The sequence below is a fragment of the Mesoplodon mirus genome (assembly GCF_964341445.2).
Source record: "Mesoplodon mirus genome assembly, chromosome: 3".
Classification (NCBI taxonomy): Eukaryota; Metazoa; Chordata; class Mammalia; order Artiodactyla; family Ziphiidae; genus Mesoplodon; species Mesoplodon mirus.
This window is the reverse complement of record NC_138978.1, coordinates 106,756,341-106,777,765: the sequence shown is the minus strand read 5'-3', so window position 1 is coordinate 106,777,765 and position 21,425 is coordinate 106,756,341. Positions and strand designations below refer to the sequence as shown.

At 37.3% G+C, this 21,425-nt stretch overlaps 1 protein-coding gene across 3 annotated transcripts in view; it reads right to left on the bottom strand.

Annotated features, from left to right (window-relative positions):
- MAGI3 (membrane associated guanylate kinase, WW and PDZ domain containing 3) overlaps nucleotides 1-21,425 on the bottom strand; it is a 279,275-nt gene that overhangs the window by 42,910 nt on the left and 214,940 nt on the right. For all 3 annotated transcript variants that reach the window (XM_082613413.1, XM_082613414.1, XM_082613415.1), the window contains exons 7-12: nucleotides 17,794-17,851; nucleotides 13,408-13,502; nucleotides 7,894-8,082; nucleotides 4,643-5,248; nucleotides 3,390-3,421; nucleotides 1,179-1,335 (exon numbers count right to left, since the gene is read on the bottom strand). In XM_082613413.1, coding sequence (XP_082469539.1) covers nucleotides 1,179-1,335; nucleotides 3,390-3,421; nucleotides 4,643-5,248; nucleotides 7,894-8,082; nucleotides 13,408-13,502; nucleotides 17,794-17,851 — 1,137 coding nt within the window. The remainder of the gene's footprint in view (nucleotides 1-1,178; nucleotides 1,336-3,389; nucleotides 3,422-4,642; nucleotides 5,249-7,893; nucleotides 8,083-13,407; nucleotides 13,503-17,793; nucleotides 17,852-21,425) is intronic.

Sequence of the window (21,425 nt, the reverse complement as noted above, 5' to 3'; positions counted from 1 at the left end):
ATTTGCTCCCACTTCCATGCTCTCAGTATTACACGTCCATTAATTCCTGATGCTTTCAAATCAATATTTCATCTTCCTAAATATGGCCTGGGACTATCAAGACAAAGATCTGTAACAGGTTAAATAAGTATGAAGGCAATTATATATAATGTTTCCACTTGTGTACATCTTTTCCAAGGTAGACCTAAATCTATTTCTAAAAATAAATAAATTAAAAAAATCAAACCTACTTAAATCTATGATTTTACTTTGGAAAAGATCTATCATTAGTAAGTAAATTAGTATGAAAATGAATTTCCACCCTATGCATACTCTCTTCTCATCATCTCTCAGCTGGACTCCTTGAAGGAGTCCACTCTACCCTTTGGTTTCCTCCTCAGATTACACACCCCTCTGATTCATCATCCTTCATATTCCTGCCAGGAAAATCTTTCTGAAAGACAAGTCCAACAATTTCATCCCTATAGTTAAAACCATTCTGTGGCTCTCTATCATGTATACCACTGTCTCCAGCTTCCTCAGAACGGCATAATCCACCCTCCGCAAGCTGCTCCCGCCCTCCCGCTCTGGTTTCCCTTGCCAACCACACGCAGCTAAACTGAACTCCTTGCAGAACCCAGCCCATACAAGGTCAATGTGCACATGCTATTCCTTCTTTCTTTCCCTTTTATCTATCTCATAAACACCTACCTCATTGTCTTTAAAGACTTGGTTAAAGCTTAGCTTCCTATATGAAGCAGTATCTGACATTCCTACTACCCACAGCCGTAAAACTGACCATCTTCTACTTTGGATCCCAATTCATCCAGTCCATCCTTCTATTACTGAACCTGTTAGGGGCTTATCTGCACTTATTTGTATATGTATTTGATTACCTCTTTGTCTTTTCCATTTAGGCTTAATCATCTTTTGGGGTGCAGGGCCTATGTAACCTATTACCTCTGTATTCCCATTACCTTCTACGATGTTGGGTAGACAGAAAGCCCTTAATAATACATGGTTTTGAAGAAAATAAATGAATGAATGTTGAATATAAATGGAAGAAGCCCAAAGTCATACTAAAATGGGAATGAAGGAATAAGTTCAACATGGTTTTGAAAGATGGAAAAGTCGAGTTTTTAAGAAAATTCAAATTAATTTAGTTGCATGCTTTCCTGAAATATTCCACAACTACTTACGTTTATCTTCATATAAAGTCTTAGATTTCAGGTAGACCTCAGAAGGATCCAATTTCGGGGATCCTGACCTGATAATGCTGGGTGGAAAAGGCATAGGCTGGGGAATGGGCTCATTTATGGCCTCCAAACTTCCTGAATTTTCCTTTTTATCTGTTTTCTGAAATGGAAAATGGCCTTACTTAGTATCTCGAAAAGCCAGATGGTTGATTAGTGCATAAAACTGTTGTCTGAACTGGGTATGTCAACTGATTACAGTTGTGTAAGCAGCAGGGTCAAAGCCACAGCATATTTGCAGTCTTATAGGAATTCACTTTCATAGCTGTGTGTATTTGATTAAAACATATTTCACTTAAATTAGAAAAAGTTGATAATGATATCAATTAGTCCTACGTTTAAGCAATTTTGCCCTTTTCTCCACCACCAAGACACAAATTGACTTTGAGAAGATAAATAAGGATGCAACACAAGGCAGCACTTCCAAGTAAAGCAAGAGGGAGACTCTAAGAGAATACGTCCATGTAATTCTTGATAAACCCCATCCTCCCCACTCACTGAGTTTAATTCTCAGTGAAGATGTTTAAGGTAATGCTCTTTCTAAGAAAATGAAATAGGAAGTGTTAACTAATTTAGGTTATAAAGATAACAGTGTAAAAACCTGCATGGCCAATCCAAATATATCACGAAAAAATGCACCATGCCTGAGAATCAGACAAGGGATATTTTCGAATGTTCCTATTCAGATAGAACTTTCCCAGAAGAAGAGCTCAGTAAAATGACTTCTTTAATAAAATTAAAAAATGAAATCCAATAAATAGCCTAAGAAAATAAATACTATGGTTTTGAGAACAGCTTGTTATCCTGAATTACAGTTAGAAGAGGGGGATTATAGACATTTATGATAAGATAATTAATGTGACTAGGATGCCGGAGCAGCAGCTTGTCAGGTAGGAGTGAGGGGACAGTCGCTATAAAGTGTTGTGCCAGAAGGGACCCTTCACTGACCCAGACCCCATCAGATGGCCGGGAGATAAGAGCAGTCTCTTCCTCTTTCTCCCACATGTCCTAGGATTCTGTCAGAAGCAGTGGGAGGTCGTCTGAGACTTTCATCAATTTAGGGTTCCCATGGCTTCACTGGCATTCGTTACGAAATAGATAGGGTAGCACAGAAGTTAAAAATGAGTACTAGAGGGACCAGAGAAATGGAGAAATGGAGAAAAATACAGTGCAATTTTAACTGAATAGGCAAAAAGCATTTCTGTTCACTGTTCACATTGGACCTAACTGGTCCATTTTTCTATAAAAGTGCTGAGTGTTTCTTTCTGCCTGATCCATAAAATGGCAAATTTGCTGAGGATCCTATTTGGTGGGCTATGGAGAACTAATCCATTTTGTATCTGATGGTGTTTTGTTTAGCAGCCCAGGGTTTATGGTTATGGAAGACCATCTTTCAACTATAAGATGACAGACTCCAACTCAAGGAAAATAGAGCAAATTAGGATTTTATACACGATTGTCTTTATATCCATGTCCATATAATTGTGGATATTTAAGTAGCTACACGTGTACCTAGCACTGTTTCTTTCATACCATTATTTGGTGCATTCTTTGTTTAGGTCTTACTCTCTACACAGGTCTTTAAATAGGCTAGTCGGTTATTCAGAAGAATGCCAGAGAAAACTGTTCCAAGCCTGATAGCCTCTCACTCTGATAACAAGCAAATTGAGCACAGGGGCCACAATTGCTCTAGAAAGTCCTGTTTAGGGCTAAATGTCAGAAGGTTATCTAAATGTGGGTAAATTATAGTCCCCGTGAATTTATGTGAAACTACTACATCTTCCCATAGTATATCTGCTCGAACATTTAGATACTCCTTACCCTTGTTCCTCTGAAACACAAAGAAAGTAATAGGACCCATCAGTAGGCACCTCAGTGTGTCCACATTTTACTATTTACAAGACAGGACTATTGGTAGTACAGGCCTCTAATATTCTTCCAGCAGAAATACTTAACCAGCAGAGCACACCTCCTCTATGGGCAGCTTTTCTAACTCACACGCTTCCCTCTGAGTTTCTGATACAAGCCCAGGGCAGTCTGCCACTTGGCTCCTGTCTGTCTGTAAACGCCACTCCCATGAGCTCCCCTCATGGAGGGGAACGCAGCATCTCTCTCCATGTGTTCAGAAGAAGCATTTGAGGACCACTGTATACTCACCATTTTGGCAGTTTTAGTTGGTGAAGGAGGACCTTAAAAAAAATGAGCCACATTTTAAAAACAGAGGAAGCATTCTCAGATCACAAATACAGCTAATGTTTATGACAAAACTAGCTTTGACTTTTAGTAGGCTAGTAAATTACGTCCAATATGTTCTACGTGCCAGGCATTATACACGTATTTCATTTTTTATGACAATCCTAAGGCATAAATGTTACTGCCATTTTATAGATAAAGTAAACAAAGACTCAAGTAGATTAACATTACTTTCCTGTACTGTGGAACCAACCAGCAACTAGGCAGGAAATTGACATCCAACCTCTTTGACACCAAACCCTGGACTCTCATATTTGTTGGAACTCTGGATAATTCTCCAGCCCTCACGAAGAGATATGAGCACATTCTACCATACCACACAGAGAAGAAACAAAAATAGTTCAAAGAAATGAGAATAATAATAAAAAAAGCCCCAATGAAGTTAAACTGCTCATTTGCCTCAAAAATGAAAACTATAAGCCAGTGAGATATATGTGAAGGGCTAAATTTTATTCTTTAAAATACTAGTCATTCATAGGTATGGATTTAAGAAAGCCCATTAAAACGCAACTTTGTGATTAGTCCTTGGAACTGCATTTATGTCTGGGAGCAGTTCAAGTCAGTTGATGACCTTGGAAAATAAAATTATATTTATCTCACATGAGCACTGTGGGGTTTAATTAACATTTACGGACAGATACTAAAGCTTAAGATAAAAGCTTTATGAGCACAAGCTATCATGATTGCTTTTACAGAACAGATTAACACACCATCCAACATTTTGCTTATTCACAGAGATGCTAGCTCTTTCAAAACATCCTTGGTACATTACAGAGGTCCAGATGAAGTACCACTGCTTGAAAGAGTCCATTTCTATTATTGCCATCAACAGAGAAAATGGAATTAAGAGGATATATTTCATTTGAAGTAGCACAATGTTGTGACTCTCTCTAATCATTAAAGTCATAAATCAGATTTTAAAAAGAATATAGAGGGAAAGAAATCCATAATGGACACAAATGAAACCGCAAATAACTAAACAAACTGCTACAAAAGATACTGCTTATGGAAGCAGTCAGACAGAACTTAAGGAAAATGCATACTAATTACCAGTCAAGTCTGCTGGGAAAAGAGATATTCTGACCTGTAAGGAAGGACAATTCACAGATACAAATGCATGAACAATGAAGATTTTTCCTTGTTGCGCTTTTACTCACCTCCTCTTAAGATAAGCAATGGTACATCTGCACCTACTGGAAACTGCTTTAGCACCTCTACCACTTGGAGATGTGTTAAATTCTGCACATTTTGACGGTAAATTTCCTTAATTATATCCCCCTTCTGTAGGCCTTGACACCACTGACTATCCAATATCATTTTCACCTTCTGTCCAGTTGGGCTGTCAGCAATGGCAAACCCAAAGCCTTTAGGGCCCTTGATCAGAGGGACAGTCACTAGTTCTGGCTGGGAGCTGCCTGATGATGCCATAGACGCTCTCTGCTCACTCAGATCTGATGGTCCATTGAGACGATCACTGATCAAGGTGTGCCCCGATTTTCCATTCTGGTCCAGAACCATCGCTCCTGACTTAAAATCCTGAGTATTCATGCAAGTCTCTCCCTTAGTTAATGACTGTCCATTGATGACAGGAGTAGCAGCAACAATGTCCACAACAGGATCTTCGTTGTCATCAGGAAGTGGATAACCACGACATAAAGTGAGGTTTACATACTGATTGACGGGTACCAGTTGAAACATCTGGACAACATCTGCATGGGTGTGACCAAGGACACAGTTGCCATTGATGTCTACAATAACATCACCTGGTAAAACATAAGTCATGTTAAAAATATTAAAACCATCAAATAAGTTAATTTTTTGTTGGGGGAGATGAAAATAACTGAAGTTTAGCATCTAAATTTGAATTTTGGAAACCTCTTACTGTTCATTAACTACTGAAAAGATAGATTTTGAACATCGACATGTCATTCTCCCTTCTGTGACTCCTCTCTAAAAAGAATATATAAATGTATAAATTCTTAATTATCTTAGTTGCAAAGAGTTATGACCTCAAGCTAAAGTGAATCTTTAAAAAATTAACTGCAAATTCATATTATCATTGTTAGTATATCCTTTGAGTCACACCTAAGTGGTCACACAAAGCTAGGCACATTGTAGTAGGTGTTCAGTACATAGAAGAGGAGTGAATAACCCCATTGGCTACTTGTACAAACAGGCAACCTTTAAATACCACCTTATTTCTTGATTTTAAGTAGCCATTGATTACAATGTACTTAACAATTCATTCTAGTTTGAACAATGTAAGGCTGAAGATTAGAATAATAACTTATGAATGTATTTTCTTTTAGCATCTTTCTTTTTTGTGGGTTTTTTCAATTTAGTATAATTTAGTTTTCAAAAGGAAAAGTAAGCAACAAAAAAATTCAACAGAAGCAAAGAATATATTATTTAAGATGCTGGAAATTCAGCTGAATTAATCCTTGTAAAAGTTGGTTTTGCTTTTCTGATTTTACATTATTATGACCACTTTGGTTGCAGGATTATTACCACTTGACATTTATCAGTTGTGTGTTTTTCCTAATGCAGCTTTAGCTTTTAAAATTTGTCCTCTGATGTCTCATCCATTTGCTGCTTTTATTTGAATATGATTATTTAAAAGGTTATTGCCAAATAAAGGTGCTTTAATTTGTTCTGATTGCATGTAGGCTTTAGAAAAATCAACATGAATGGTATTTAAAAACAAATGTTAGTCTGTGGAAATTTGTTGCAAAATTCAAGAAGCTATAGAAATTAGACTAATTAGAAACAAAGTTTTGACTTTTCTTCCCCTGGTCAAAGTTCCCAGAATTTTAATGGAAGTATTATATTCTTATACAAATTAATAACAGTTTTAGACATATCTGAATCTATATTATAAAATCCTGACAGTATATACAATAGCTACAAGATGTGTTTCATGGACAAAATATTTAAAAAGTCAAAAGTGAGGACTTAGGAAAACACTTTACTATTAATCTCTAGAGTTTGTTAATTTTATAAAGTAATAAAAGAGAGCTAAAAATAATTTTCTTTATAAATACAACATTTGATTATTTTAAGTTTTCTTGTTTACGTTTCTATCATCTAATTGGGAAAGCATAATATGAGAGAGCCCATATCCCAATTGAAAATAAGTTGATATCTGCCATCAAAAGTAATATGACAATTGAATCGCCCAGATGGGGGACATATTTACACAAAGTATGTGAAATAACAGAGGATTAGAAAAGTCTAGCAAACTGTGTAAGAAGCAACCTCAGTGGACTACTAAAATCTTTCTGGAAAAAAGTACTTAATCCTTCCGCATAATCAGTAACTAGTCTTAAACTTCCTCTAACCCACTCAGCCATAAACACTGTCAGCCGTATAAAAATATCTAAGAATCACTAAGTAAAGATGTTGGGAAAACTACGTAAAAGACAAATTTATACAGCTCTGTAAAAATAGTAATATTATTGTCTATAATTCTTAACATAGCAGTTTAATTTTACTAACAGCTACTAAGGAAGCAAAAAAAAAAAACCCAACTTGGAAAAAAGCTGTGGGATATAACAATTTGTTCAGTATCATTATAAACATCACAATGAATCATTTTTCAAAAAAGATTACAGGTTAATGTTAAATAACTCCAAAAGTACCCAACATAATCAGAGAAAATCAAACTATCAAATAGTTTTCTGAGATGGTTAATAAATCTTTAGCTTAGTACAGCCAAAGAGTTATCTCAAAATATGCAAACTATTCAAAAAATTAATAAATTTACTGTTTTGACTAAGTTTCCACTTATTTGTAAAAATGACCCTCCTTCAAAACTAGCATGCACTTAGTTTAGAAGATAAACTATTTTAATACAGGAATCTCCCTCTTCAGTTGTATAATTTAGTTCTCTCTCTATTTATATAAATATATATATATACACAGAAGTTTTATATATACTTACATAGCTACTATATAATATTTGTTATATACGTTACATAAATATATATATAACTTTTTCACTATAATTTTTGTTATAGTATCATAACTTTTTTTTTTTTTTTTTTTTTCAGTACGCGGGCCTCTCACTGTTGTGGCCTCTCCCGTTGCGGAGCACAGGCTCCGAACGCGCAGGCTCAGCGACCATGGCTCACGGGCCGGGCCCAGCCACTCCGCGGCATGTGGTATCTTCCCAGACCGGGGCACGAACCCGTGTCCCCTGCATCGGCAGGCGGACTCTCAACCACTGCGCCACCAGGGGAGCCCTAGTATCATAACTCTTTAAGTATTTTTTTTTTTTTTGGTCACGCCTCACGGCATGCGCAGGATCTTAGTTCCCCAACCAGGGATCGAACCCGTGTGGAAGCGTGGAGTCTTAACCACTGGAGAGCCAGGGAAGTCCCTCTTTAAGTATTTCTGAAAAATCTGTTACCTGGTGCAATTTTCCCATCCTGAGCTGCAGGACCATCTTTCAGCACATTTTTCACTTGTAAGAACTCATCAGGCCTATCTCCACCAATAATGGTAAAACCAAATCCCATTGTGCTTTTTTTCAATGATGCTCGAACAAGGATGCCTTTAAGCTGGGATGGATCTCGAGTAAAGTGTGATTTTTCCATATCTGTGTAAAAATGAGAAACAAGAATAATTACAATGAATATAGCCCTTGAAGCTAATCTCCAAGATAGTCTATATAACGTAAATATAACAAACCATAACAGGAAAAAAATAAGAGAGAATCTAACGTTATTGAACAGTTGGAATTTAAATTCATAAACTAAATCACTGAAAAAAAAACTTAGCTAATGAATCATTTATCTTTTATAGGACTCTTCTATGTCATTTGAAAGGTAAAAACATCTACTCTATCCCCTCCTCACTGCCTTGTTTGTATTTACTTTTTCTTATACCAAAGAGTCCTTTATTTAGAAGTCAAAATGACACTCCTGAAGGGTAAACTTTATTATTAAATTCCTGAAAGCCTTCAGCACTCATTCAGATGTATATTTCATTTGAATAAGCAGCTACTGAGGTCTATGAAGAAAACACTATACTAGGAAGATGAAGGCAACTGTCACAAACTCATAAAAGAGAATACATCGAGAACTTTTTATAGTTTATGACTCAGGCTTTCTGCAGCCTTTAATCTATATCTGATGAGAGGAGCAAATCCCTGCACTATCAGTATATAGCTCCATGCGTCTTTCCCTTTTACTCATATTTAGTGGAAACTTTAGGAAGACAAAAAGCACAGCTCCTCTGAAAAGCCTATTTTAAGAGGTTTCCCCAGATGATCCTAGAACTAAAAGTGATCTATATTTGCAAGTAATACCTCTCTTCTCTTCCTCAGAAACTCTCGATCCTCTCTTCCACCGGCTGCCATTAGGGCACTTATGAAAACCGTGGGGATCAAATTGTACAGATTCATAATTTATAAGGCATTGTTTAAGTTATCTTTTTAAAATACGGTTTAAACTTTTCTCACAAATCTCTTTTTTAACAGCTTTATTGAGATATAATCCAATAATGACAGAATTATACAAGTCAATGACGTGCAACCATCACCACAGTCTAATTTTAGCACATTTTTCTCTCCCTCCAAACACACACACCAAAGAAATCTGTGTCCGTTAGCAGTCACTCCCCATTTCTCCCCAACCTGCCCTCACATCCTAGTCTTAGGCAACCACTAGTCTACTTTCTGTCTATAGATTTGCCCAATCTGGACTTTTAATATAAATGGAATCATATAATATGTGGTCTTTTGAATGCTTTATTTCACTTAGCATAATTTTTTTGAGGTTCATCTGTGTTGTAGCATGTGTTAGTACTTTATTCCTTTTTATTGCCAAATAATATTCCACTGTGCAGATATATCACATTTTATTTATCCATGTATCAGTTGATGGATATTTGGATTGTTTATACTTTTTGGATATTATAAATAATGTTGCTATGAACACTCATGTACAAGGCTTTGTGTGGGCAAATATTTTCATTCCTCTTAGTTACATACTGGGAATGGAAATGCAGCAGTTACCATAAACATATCATAACTATGTTTAACATTCTGAAGGACTGCCAAACTTTTCCAAAGTGGCTGTACCATTTTACATTTCCACCATCAATGTAGGAGGGTTCCAACTTCTCCACATCCTTTCCAACACTTGTTACCGTCTGCTTTTTTGGTTATAGCCATTCTAGTAGGCGTGGAATGGTCTTACACTGTGGTTTTGATGCTCATTTCCCTAATGACTCAAATTAACAAGGGTGACTTGTTTCATATTTAGACCACACTTAGCACTAATATCAAGCCCAGAGTTAATCTGTGTGTATCTGCTGCTGATCCTCTTAGTAAAGTGTTCTAAGAGGCATGCATTAAACTTATTGGCAATTAGAAAAGAACAATTCTTGGGGCCGCTCTGTATGGTTGTATAGATTGTGCAGTATGCATATGGCTCCTGCAAGAGGTAGGGCTGCCCCGCAAATACTGACAAAGGCAGGTTTGGGATAGGAGTGGGTGTACTTTATTCATTATGTTCTTCCAAGATTTGCTAATCTCTTACAAACACAAGCACTTGACATTAAAAAAATAAAAATCGGCTATTTTGGGCCTCTCAAAGGAGAGGACTAGACTCCACACAGGAGTGTATTCACCACAGTAAACACTATTTTGTGACGCCTCTGAGTTTGGCCATTCAGGCTACTTGCGGCAATACCTCAGTGCATTGCTGGCTCTTGATGAGCCTCTGACATTCAAACTAGCAACTCATCTCTGAACAAAATATTACTCAAAGAAATTATTTGACATGCTCAAAGCCTATTTAGTTAATGTAAGCTGATTATGACTGCCCCCTAGTGTTGCCTATCAGATCGTAGATAAGATCATGTAAGTACTGTGTACAGGTACTTGAGGAAAATATCTTTGATGAAATGTACCTTTCTCATTTTTATGTCAAATACTGAAATATTTCTGGTCAGCTATCCCATGCTCTAGTCCCCGTGAATATCAGAATAAGACTGGCATCTGAGGGCTACAACAGAAAATCAGCATATAATATATGAGCTCCAAGATGTGCAACCATTAAAGTGGGAGGGAAAGTTTTGGTTAACACCTAATTTGGGAAAGTAGTAATAAAACAGCCAAAGCCAATTAGAAATTGGTCAGAAGTAGGTCTTATCAGAATTTAGATATAGAAAAGTAAGAATAAGAAAGGCACAAAGAAACTATCATTGAGTCTAACAATCCTGATTTTTTTTTTTTAACAATCCTGATTTTAAAACCAAGCTTTGTGATTTAGTTGAGTAATCCTGGAATATAATTTAATCTTTTTAAGTCTCAGTTGCCTCATCTATAAAAGGGGGTGTAACAGTACCTAATTCATGGGGTTGTTACAGGGATTAAACTAGGTAATGCACAGAAAGCATAAGAAACAGTGTTTGACAAACAGTAAGTGCTCAATAAATGTAGATAAACACAAACCCATAGCGGCTGCCTAAGGAAGGAGGCTCACAAACTTGAGTACTTCTGTCCCTGTGGCAAGTATATCCCTGGGATGGAAGCATCAGACAATTGTAACTTGATGCCATCAAGGCATCTGGACGGGGAAAATAATATTAACAACCTTGCAGCAATATTTTGAGACTTAAATGAGATGATGTAATATAAAGCATACAATTTAGCACTAGACTCTATCTCAATAAATGGTAACCATTATTCTTCAAGGACTAGCATAACTTCCATCACTTCTAGGAAGTCTTTCCTTTCCTCTTGCAGTGAGATTTAATTTCTCTCTCCTTTGTTCCTACACTACTGTTTATATCTGTTAATATCATACTATACTAAAATTATGTGTCTGTTTCCCTGGCTAACTTGTGGGCTCCTGAAAGACAGAGGCTGAGTCATTACTCTCTCATAGGAGAGTGCCTGGTTATCTAAAGTAATAAAACACATGGGTCCTGCCCTCGAGGAGCTTAGAGCTTAGTAAAGGAGAGAAAATCTTTGCTATGGGCCATGGAAGACATGGGCATTCAGGAACTACATGGTATAATACAAATAACTCTGAATTTAAAGTCAGTAAAACTAGGTTCAAATCCAGACTTCACTCCAGATCACTCACTGTGATTCTAAGCAAGAGGCTTAATCTTTCCTGAAGTCTGTTTATGTGTAAAATGGGGACTCATGTTCCTCTGCAGTTAATGTCCTCTGGCTACCCCTTTCACACTCAAAGCTAGCAAAATAGTTGGCTAAACCCACTGTCTTCACTTCTACACCTCCCATTTCCTCTTTATTCTACTGCAGTTTTAGTTCACTCTCCCCTTGCTCTTGCTAGAGTGACAAATGACCTCCACATTTTTAAGTCCAATGTAAAACACTTTTCAATTTTCATCTTTCTTGACTTTTCAGCACCATGTGACACAAATGCTCAGCTTCTCTATGAAACTCGTTTCTTCTCATGGCTACCTATCCTTACAACCTCATTTCTTTACTACCCTAAAATACCCTATGCGCTGGCCATTTGTATCTGTTCTCTGACCCCTGGACCACCATTTCATGCTTCTATGATTTTATATATTCGGTTCCTTCTAGCTGGTATGCCTTGTTGCTCCTCTAAAATTTTGATCTGCCTGACTTAACTTTTCCTGGCACTTCAAGACCCAGTTCACATATGTCCTCTGTCTGAAGGTTCCCCTGCCCCCTTGATTTCCTCCACCAAAGCAAAGTTGTGCACTCCCTCCTTTATGCCACCACTGTACCTTGTACATCTCTATTAATAGCAATGAAAGCTATTGTTTATTGGTCACCGTGTGCCAGACATGTATTTGCAAGCACTTTACATGTATTGTAAGCACTTTACATGTATTAATTTGCATACTCAGAACCACCTTAAGAGGTAGGTACTACTATTACTCCTGTTTTGTAGATGAGAAAACAAAGAATTTAAAAACTCAACCAAGGTTACACAGCTGGGATTCAAACCTGCTCCGCCCTCTGCTCATTCAACTACTAATACAGATGACACCTATCACCATACAGTGTAACTGTTAGTTTCCTATTTTAGACTGTGAACTCTTGAGGGCAAGACCTATCTGACTCTTAATCATTTTTTAATACCATGTACCTAGCAAAGCACTGGGCATATAGTAGGTGTTCCAAAATATTTGTTAAACTAAAAATATTTGTTAAATCAAATGCAAATCTTAAGGGAAGAGACTGTGTTTTGGAAGAGTAGTTATAAGAAAAAACTGTTTCTCTCACTGGCAACAGAAGTGAAGAATCTAATAGATTATTATGATATGACCATATAGACCTTATAAATGACAGAGAGAGAAAGGGGAGAAGATGAGGAGGGATAAGTTGGACGTAAGAAATTTCTGGGCATCTTTTTCAAAATACACATGTCTAGGCTCATCAAAATCTCAGGACCTATATATTTTTAAAATGTTCCCCAAATGATCCTGATATTACTAATACCCTACCATCCCACTTGAGAATCAATGATGTAGGCAATAATACAGCGGATTTACTTAGTATTTGTTCATATCAGTTAATGAAGAATCCTGAATGGTTACTGACGTTAGATCTAAGCAATTAACTTGAGAGAAGCTCATAATGAATTAGAGATCTAATACTGGCTTGGCCTTAAACACTAGGAAACAATCCAATCTTCAAATTAAAACCTTGCACCCATAACAAAGCTATTCAGTCCCTTCTGCCAACAATTTCATACTTTCTATATAAGTAGCATGAGAAAAGTCTCAGTATTCTCAAACTGTCCAGATGTTTTATTAAGATTATTCATACCTTTACAGTGAAAGAAATTAGACATTCTCTGTTGAATTTCAAAGCCCCGACAGTAAAAAGTTCAAACTCACTTTTATTATTTCAGCATATACGTTTCACAAGTTATTCTTAGAAGAGAAGATAGAGGTAAAAAAGTTCTACCTGGTTTTGAAGACCCAATATCAGCCTGTCCTAACTGCTTTTTCCTTTTGGCTTCCTCCACTGGATTTTCAAACTGGGTTTTCTGGTTAAGGTGACTGTAAAATGTAGAAAAATATGCATTTCAGTTTAATATGAAAGAATTACATATTTTTAAATAGACTATCATAGGTTAAGGGATAAATATGTACCCTTTACGCTATGGAACCCAGATATGCTGACAGGTCACAGAGGAAGAGCCTTCTGGCAACTAAAGAAGGGCCCGCAGAAGATGCCTAGAAGTCAAAGCTGCTGAAGTATTCACTACAACTTCTTTATAAACGTTTCTAATATAGCTAATAACAGTTTTCAAAACTACAGTAGAAGCCCTCCTATATGATACACTCAGAACTGTTGGTAATTAATCAGTTAATTTTTTTTAAAGGCAGTTAATGGTAGGAGGGTTTTAAGGTTCTCTAAAGTGAAGCAGCTGTAAAGACACATTTGAAGAAATCTGAGTGTAGAAGCCTTCTAGAATTTTACTATTAGTTTTCCAACTGACTCACCCACATCAATTTAGCAGCAACTAAGCAAGTGACTTGCTTTTATCAAACTGTATCACAGTTAAATTTCTTCAAAATTATATAATAATTAGTTACATAATTATAACAAAAGTTTAACTGCTTTTTATGATTTAGGAGCAATCACAACTGACCCCTGAAAGCATACAAGTCTGTGGGGGAAAGCAGAAAAGCATGGGGAGACTAGAGGTAGGCCATTAGCCGAAAGTATTCAATATACTAAGGGTAAGAGCATACTCTTACCCTCTTTACAGAGGGAACTGAGCATAGGTTATTCTGGCAAGTCAGTTAAGTGTAACTTGGTTAAGAATGCAACTATTGTACAAAAGATGTTTAAGACTGCAAATAGGTCTAATACAGAAGCAAGGGGGAATTATATTCTAGTACTTCTATAGTACAAATATGTTTTAGCCAAATGAAATGCACTTTCTAGTAGAATCCATTTTAACGAGAAGTGACATTAGTAAATACCAACAATTAAACAACAAATCATGAGAATTTCAGATTATGATTGTCTTTAGATAGGCTATTACAAAATCTATATGTAAATAGTCACATGACTTGGATATTTTCTTTACCATTTGTGAACATTAATGGTGATGGAGGAGGGGGCAGCAGGGACAAAAAACCACCCTACAGCAAGGTATGCTAGCTTCTGAGTATGCTTCTCTATGCCTTTTAGGCTTCTAGTGCATTATTAACCCTGCAACAGATGTACGTATTTAGTTTCAGAGCTCTAAATATGGCAAGTTCTACTTGACACCCCTTGGGTTCTGATTTCACAAAAACTCAGGTATGCTTCTGCTTCTTACTATGAGGGTACCTTATCAACTGAATTACTGTTTACCCCTCTGTGAAAATGAAGACTTTGGTGTTAAGTTAGGTACCATTTTAAAAGTTATCTGTTAGGTACTGATAATTTACATAGTCTTGAAAAAAATAAAACTAGAAACTGACACTTAGAAAAGAATAAGCCTGTTTGGAAAGAATCCTGGCTCACTTTAATGTCATCAGCTAGAATGACTAACTTTGCCATCCAAGTATTAGAACATAAAAAGTAGTAGTATAGCGAGAGAGAGGCATGGACATATATATACTACCAAACGTAAGGTAGATAGCTAGTGGGAAGCAGCCGCATAGCACAGGGAGATCAGCTCGGTGCTTTGTGACCGACTGGAGGGGTGGGATAGGGAGGGTGGGAGGGAGACCCAAGAGGGAAGGGATATGGGAACAGATGTATATGTATAACTGATTCACTTTGTTATAAAGCAGAAACTAATACACCATTGTGAAGCAATTATACTCCAATAAAGTTGTAAAAAAAAAAAAAGTAGTAGTATACTCTTTGTTATGTGTGGGAGAAGAGAGTAGAAGTATGCGAATGAGTAATCCCTTTCCTGAAAATTCTTTGACAAATAATGTAAGATTTTAGTGAAGGGAGTAATTGCATCTGTAACCTTAGACTATCTAGATTAAAATGTCATCCAAAAAACAAAACAGTAAAAACACTCTCCTTTTCATTTAGTTACTTATACCCATAATATTATTAAGATAACAAATTTTGTCTTCTATAAAACCAGCTATGGGAAGTAAGAGAGGAGAATATGACAGATTATCAGAAAAATTAAACAAGGGTAGCAAACAAGCTTAATTAAATATATAATAAATAATTTGAAATTTCACCTGTATTAAAATTTTGCATATAAGAATTTTAAGAATTCACCTCAACAAACAAAATCATTATCCTTCACGAAGGGTTAAGATATTAAAAGCAGACATATTTTGACTTTGTCACCTGACTGCATCAAGGCAGTTAAAGCAATACGTTAAGACAACATTTCTAAATATATAAGCATTCTTATGTAAGGCCTGCCATTAAGTTTTGGGAACAATTTTATTTTCAAAAATAAATTAATCCATTTCAGAATCTCATCTTCTAAAATAAATACTTACCAAAAAAAAACCCTGCCATTGCAGTTGGTGTTACTACTATAAGGCTCCTGCCAAGAGCAATCATTGTGCCATCTGGTTTGACAAACTAAGAGAGCCAAAGAGTAGCCATTCAAGTTAACAGCTTTTTATCTCCATCAGTAAACTCACTGCAGATTACTATAGTCGAGATTCAAAGCCTAACTAATCTGGGAATCAAGCCACACTCCAGAGCTCAGCTGATTCCATACTAATGTGCATCTTGAGTACAGCCTGCTCTTTCTTAATCTAATAAATTACCCTCCTGTAAAATGAGCTCATCTGGGAGCAATCATACAAAATCACATTGCTGCCACTGCTGTTGCTTCTAATCAGGCTATTTCACATACCTCCATGACAGCTGAGAGCAGGTCACTTCAGGATTTGCCCTAAAGTTGCTTCAATATTAGTATATCCTTGCTTAAGGAGAACCCGATCATTTAGCCCAAGATTTTATAACAGGCAAATGTCTTTCACCTCTTGACCGTGTACTCAAACTCACTTGGAATGGATACTAAGAGAATGAGAATTATTATCTCAGAAATGTTCAGTAGTGTTAATGGCAAATAATAACTAACTGAAGCCCAATTTAAGTAGACTAACTCTTAGGGGGAAAAAAATCTCATAATTCCTTTTCAGCCAGCCTTCAAATATTTCTTTGACTAGAAAAATGGTTGGTTTTTTTCTTCTAATTAAATATGCTTTAGAAAAAAAGTAACAAAAGAACTGCTGTGAACCTTTCACATCACAGTATTAGAAAGATATGAAATAACACAATGGAAATAAAATTAACATAACCATTCAATGGAACCAAAATATTGACACTGTTAAGTTACATATCCAAGGGTCAAAATGACTCATTTTCTTAGGGTACAAGTTAGATTTTAAGAAATCATTCCAAAAATCCCTCTAACCACAGTGACTCAAGTAACAACCGACACACTAGGATAAAGACTAGCATTATAACAGGACTCAGAGCTACTTGCATTAGGGAAGTGGCACTGGTTTGTGCCAACAAGTGATGAAAAGTTAATTAGCAATCATAAAACTAGAAGATTCTCATGTTTGCTATTTTTCCAGGTAATAGTATTTTGCCTTTACTACCTTGGCAGTTGGTGCAGACTCCTAGTTCCCAGGTAAGTAGTAACCTCTCTGATGCAATTATTTGCCTGGTACTAGACGCCTCAGGTCAAAATTCTATCTATACCATCTGGAGAGAAAGCAATCCCAATGATCATAATAATGTAGCAATTAGATAAGTGAAGAAAAGGGAAAGAAAAATTAGATGTTGATGTTATCCTAATTTCTCTGGCTAACATAGGCAGGTGTTTGATCCTCTATTCCAACACAGATTTATGTTAAATTTAGCCAAAACAGCTGTGTGAGAAGCAACTTTCACCCCCAAAAAGAATACTAAGTTTTCCTTAATTAACTCCTTGAAAGAGAGAACAGTTTTAATTATATTCTTCAAAGGTTTGGATCATTATGATACCATGCCCTTAAAGTCCTTTCATTGCTTTCAGAACCATGCAAGTATAGTGTTGAAAGTGACCTTAATAGTTCACCTTATTTCAGTCTTCTATCTACTACTTCTCTCTTTAGAGGCCTCAGTAGTACTGATAACATCTCTAGCCATTACTCATCTGGGCAACTTCCCCCTGTCTCTCTATACTTACTTCAAAGCCAACTTCTAGGGAGCCTAGTCAGTGAAGTAAATGCCCACTGTCCCTACCTTCTCATTCCCCTAGTGGCAAAACCTGAAAGCTGGATTGCAGAAGCATAAAGTATTTCATTCACTCCCTAAAGTTGTGTAATGAAAGGAAAACATTTGGGAGAACATTAACTGAGGTAACAAACTTACTCAACATAGTAGGTCCCATACTGAGGGTCTTCAATTTTCTCCCAGCCATAAGGAAGTTCTGCAAATAAAAAAAAAAACAGAATTGAGTGAAATGCCAGTTTCAAAACCAACAAGAAAAGAATTTACAGAATGAATTTGTGTCTTTTATTTCATTACACTAATAACTGGGAGACAGACGGAAAGCTGAGGGCTCACTTTCAAACAATAAACACAGTTTGAGTGGTTTCTTCAATAGCTAGTGAGTATCTCAGCAAGTAATCAGAAGCACAGAAGAAAAGATGACATTAAACTCAAAGGTGTTTTTTCGAGGGGCTTCCCTGGTGGCGCAGTGGTTGAGAGTCCGCCTGCCGATGCAGGGAACACGGGTTCGTGCCCTGGCCCGGGAAGATCCCACATGCCGTGGAGCAGCTGGGCCCGTGAGCCATGGCCGCGGAGCCTGTGCTCCACAACGGGAGAGGCCATAACAGTGAGCGGCCCGAGTACCGCAAAAAAAAAAAAAAAAAAAAAAAAAAAAGATGTTTATTCAAATCACAAGCCATAAAATGCTAATTATTTAAGAAATCACCTGGTATATTTCTTTCATTTAAAAAGCCTGATAACAATGACGTGAGACACACCCTGTAGTTCAATACAAGCAGCAGCTGCATGTTAAATTTTTCACTATTAGACAAATATTTGTCAATTATTTCTGTTATCACATTCTGACCCACTTCTCCCCCCAGGAAAGTCCAGCCTTGGATTTTTGCCATTTCAAGTGGGCAATCTAGATTTGCTTAAAATCTAAGAAAATACCTACTGTCCCTTGCAAGAGCTTGATCTAAGCATCTGAAGGAAAATTTATATAACTACACAGTGCCTTGTATAGAATCTATATTTATGTATGGTTACAAAGAAATACCTTACATAGGATTATTATGTGTTATTGCAAGTAAACTGACCAATAAAATATAACCAGAAAAACTGAAAGTAGTTGAATTTCTGATAGTTAAAAAAAAATCTGGTCTTTGCAACGTAAACTGGCCCTGTCAAGAAAGAATCCCCTTTCCCTCTCACTCTGTTTTCCAAGGTAAGGCTGAAGAATCATTTTATTAGTCAGACATGGATTAAGTTGGCAGGAGTGTTCCTACCAGGTGGTTTTTATTGCTATCAATTATGCATAGGAGCCCAGCAAGAAGGAATTTTTTTTTGCGGTACGCGAGCCTCTCACTGTTGTGGCCTCTCCCGTTGCAGAGCACAGGCTCCGGACGCGCAGGCTCAGCGGCCATGGCTCACGGGCCCAGCCACTCTGCGGCATGTGGGATCTTCCCGGACTGGGGCAAGAACCCGTGTCCCCTGCATCGGCAGGTGGACTCTCAACCACTGTGCCACCAGGGAAGCCCAAGAAGGAATTTTTTAAAAACCTATAGTTGTACACTATGATGACCACCCTGACCACCCTTTTATTTTCAATTTTAGACTCTTTTTCTGCTATGCTGAAAAACATGTACACATGTGCACACACATACAAATGACATATGCTAGACAGCAAACAGGCTTAGAAAATAACAAAGTACTTATTCATTTTATATCATTAAGCTGTAGTATATCGACTTTGTAAGTAAAAATTCCATTATAATGAACCTGATAAAACAATACAAACTGTTATGCTCTAATAAACAGTATTATTCCACATTCAGAACAAAAGGAGAGAATAATTGACTAGCCTCCTGATGAAAGGCTCTGAATCACCGCCACCCCTTTTCTCCAGCATATTTTTTCTGCCTATGTATATATATTAATTGGTGGTTTTGAAGCTTGGTGAGTTTTTGTGGTTTTCCTTTGAAGGACCTGGTTGAAATGTCTGAGGTGGAAAAGATGAGAATAGTTGAAAAGTAACTACTATATGAAACAGATCAAAACAACTGAAAAGAACTGGGATACACTTCAGTTCACTTTGAGCCTCCACAGCTAGGAAGCAAACAATCAATTAAGTAGGTACAATATTTTATGACCCATGTGAAGAAAAAAAGGACAAAGAGCATCTCTCATTATCCAGTTCTTCAGGGGTTAAGATGCAACCCACTGCAGTCACCCAGGACAGTTCATCCTGAAAGGAATTCAGGATGAAAATAAAACAAAACAGGATGAGGCACGCTGTGCTTTGGACAAAGGGGCCCCTGGATAATTAGATGCATATCACAGGAAGAATTTCAATGATCCCAGATCCTTGCATCTTCCCATATATAGAAAGTACTAAGACCATTAGCTTGAGATGTCTGTTCTTTGTGATTAGCGGTCATCTTTTGCTAAGATGTATGCTTGACTGCAAGAATTTCCCAGCTAAAAACTCATGTATATCCTGGCTCCTCTCCTACCTCTTGGAGCAGTTCTCAGAGATCCTGAGTTGCTGTCTCCTGGGCTATGGGCCTCAGTAAGACCCTGAACAAAACTTAAACTCATAACTCTCATGTATGTTTTCCTTTAAGTCGACACTAAGCAACTGTTACATGCATATAACATGGATTATATCTGTTGGATTATATCTGTAAAAAAATGCTCTATAATAATATTACCAAAGCATTATCATTGAGGATCTTTCATGAGAGAGCTATTTTTCTTTAATAGAAATTTTCTTGAAATAACATAGGAACTCAGTTGTGCTGTGTAAGGATGACTTCTGCAACTGCACCACAACTGGATTTATGCTTTTTTTTTTAAAAAAATTATTTAGGGCTTCCCTGGTGGCGCAGTGGTTGAGAGTCCGCCTGCCGATGCAGGGGACACGGGTTCGTGCCCCGATCCCGGAAGATCCCACATGCCGCGGAGCGGCTGGGCCCGCAAGCCATGGCCGCGGAGCCTGTGTGTCCGGAGCCTGTGCTCCGCAACGGGAGAGGCCACGGCAGTGAGAGGCCTGCGTACAGCAAAAAAAAAAAAAAAAAATTATTTATTTATTTTTATTTATTTATTTTTGGCTGCATTGGGTCTGTTGCTGCGCATGGGCTTTCTCTAGTTGCGGTGAGCGGGGGCTACTCTTCGCTGCGGTGCGCGGGCTTCTCATTGTGGTGGCTTCTCTTGTTGCAGAGCATGGGCTCTAGGTGCACAGGCTTCAGTAGTTGTGGCTCACGGGCTCTAGAGCGCAGGCTCAGTAGTTGTGGCGCACGGGCTTAGTTGCTCTGTCGCATGTGGGATCTTCCCGGACCAGAGCTCGAACCCGTGTCCCCTGCATTGGCAGGTGGATTCTTAACCACTGCACCACCAGGGAAGCCCTGGATTTATGCTTTGTCTTTGAGAATTTTGGAGAATTGAAGCAACTACAGAGATAGTTGAAACTTTCCATTTGCTAACTGAAAAATTCACTAATAAGGATGTATTAATGCCTAATAAAAATAAAACAGCAAAATAAATATATTTCATTGTTGACGTGGAAGTTGAGTCGGCATTTTAGCTAGTACTTAAAGAAATTAGCAACTAACAGATAAAGTATAGCCCTTTAGCTAGGTTTTTGCAGGGCAGATTCATGCAGATAAAGAAGTGGTTATTACTTGCCCACTTAAATAAAGGTAATAAAAGCAAGACTAATACCTAGCAATTTTATACACTATCTAGTGGGTTGATTCATTTACTGAATTTCTTCCCCTTTTCCTTCCCTTTTT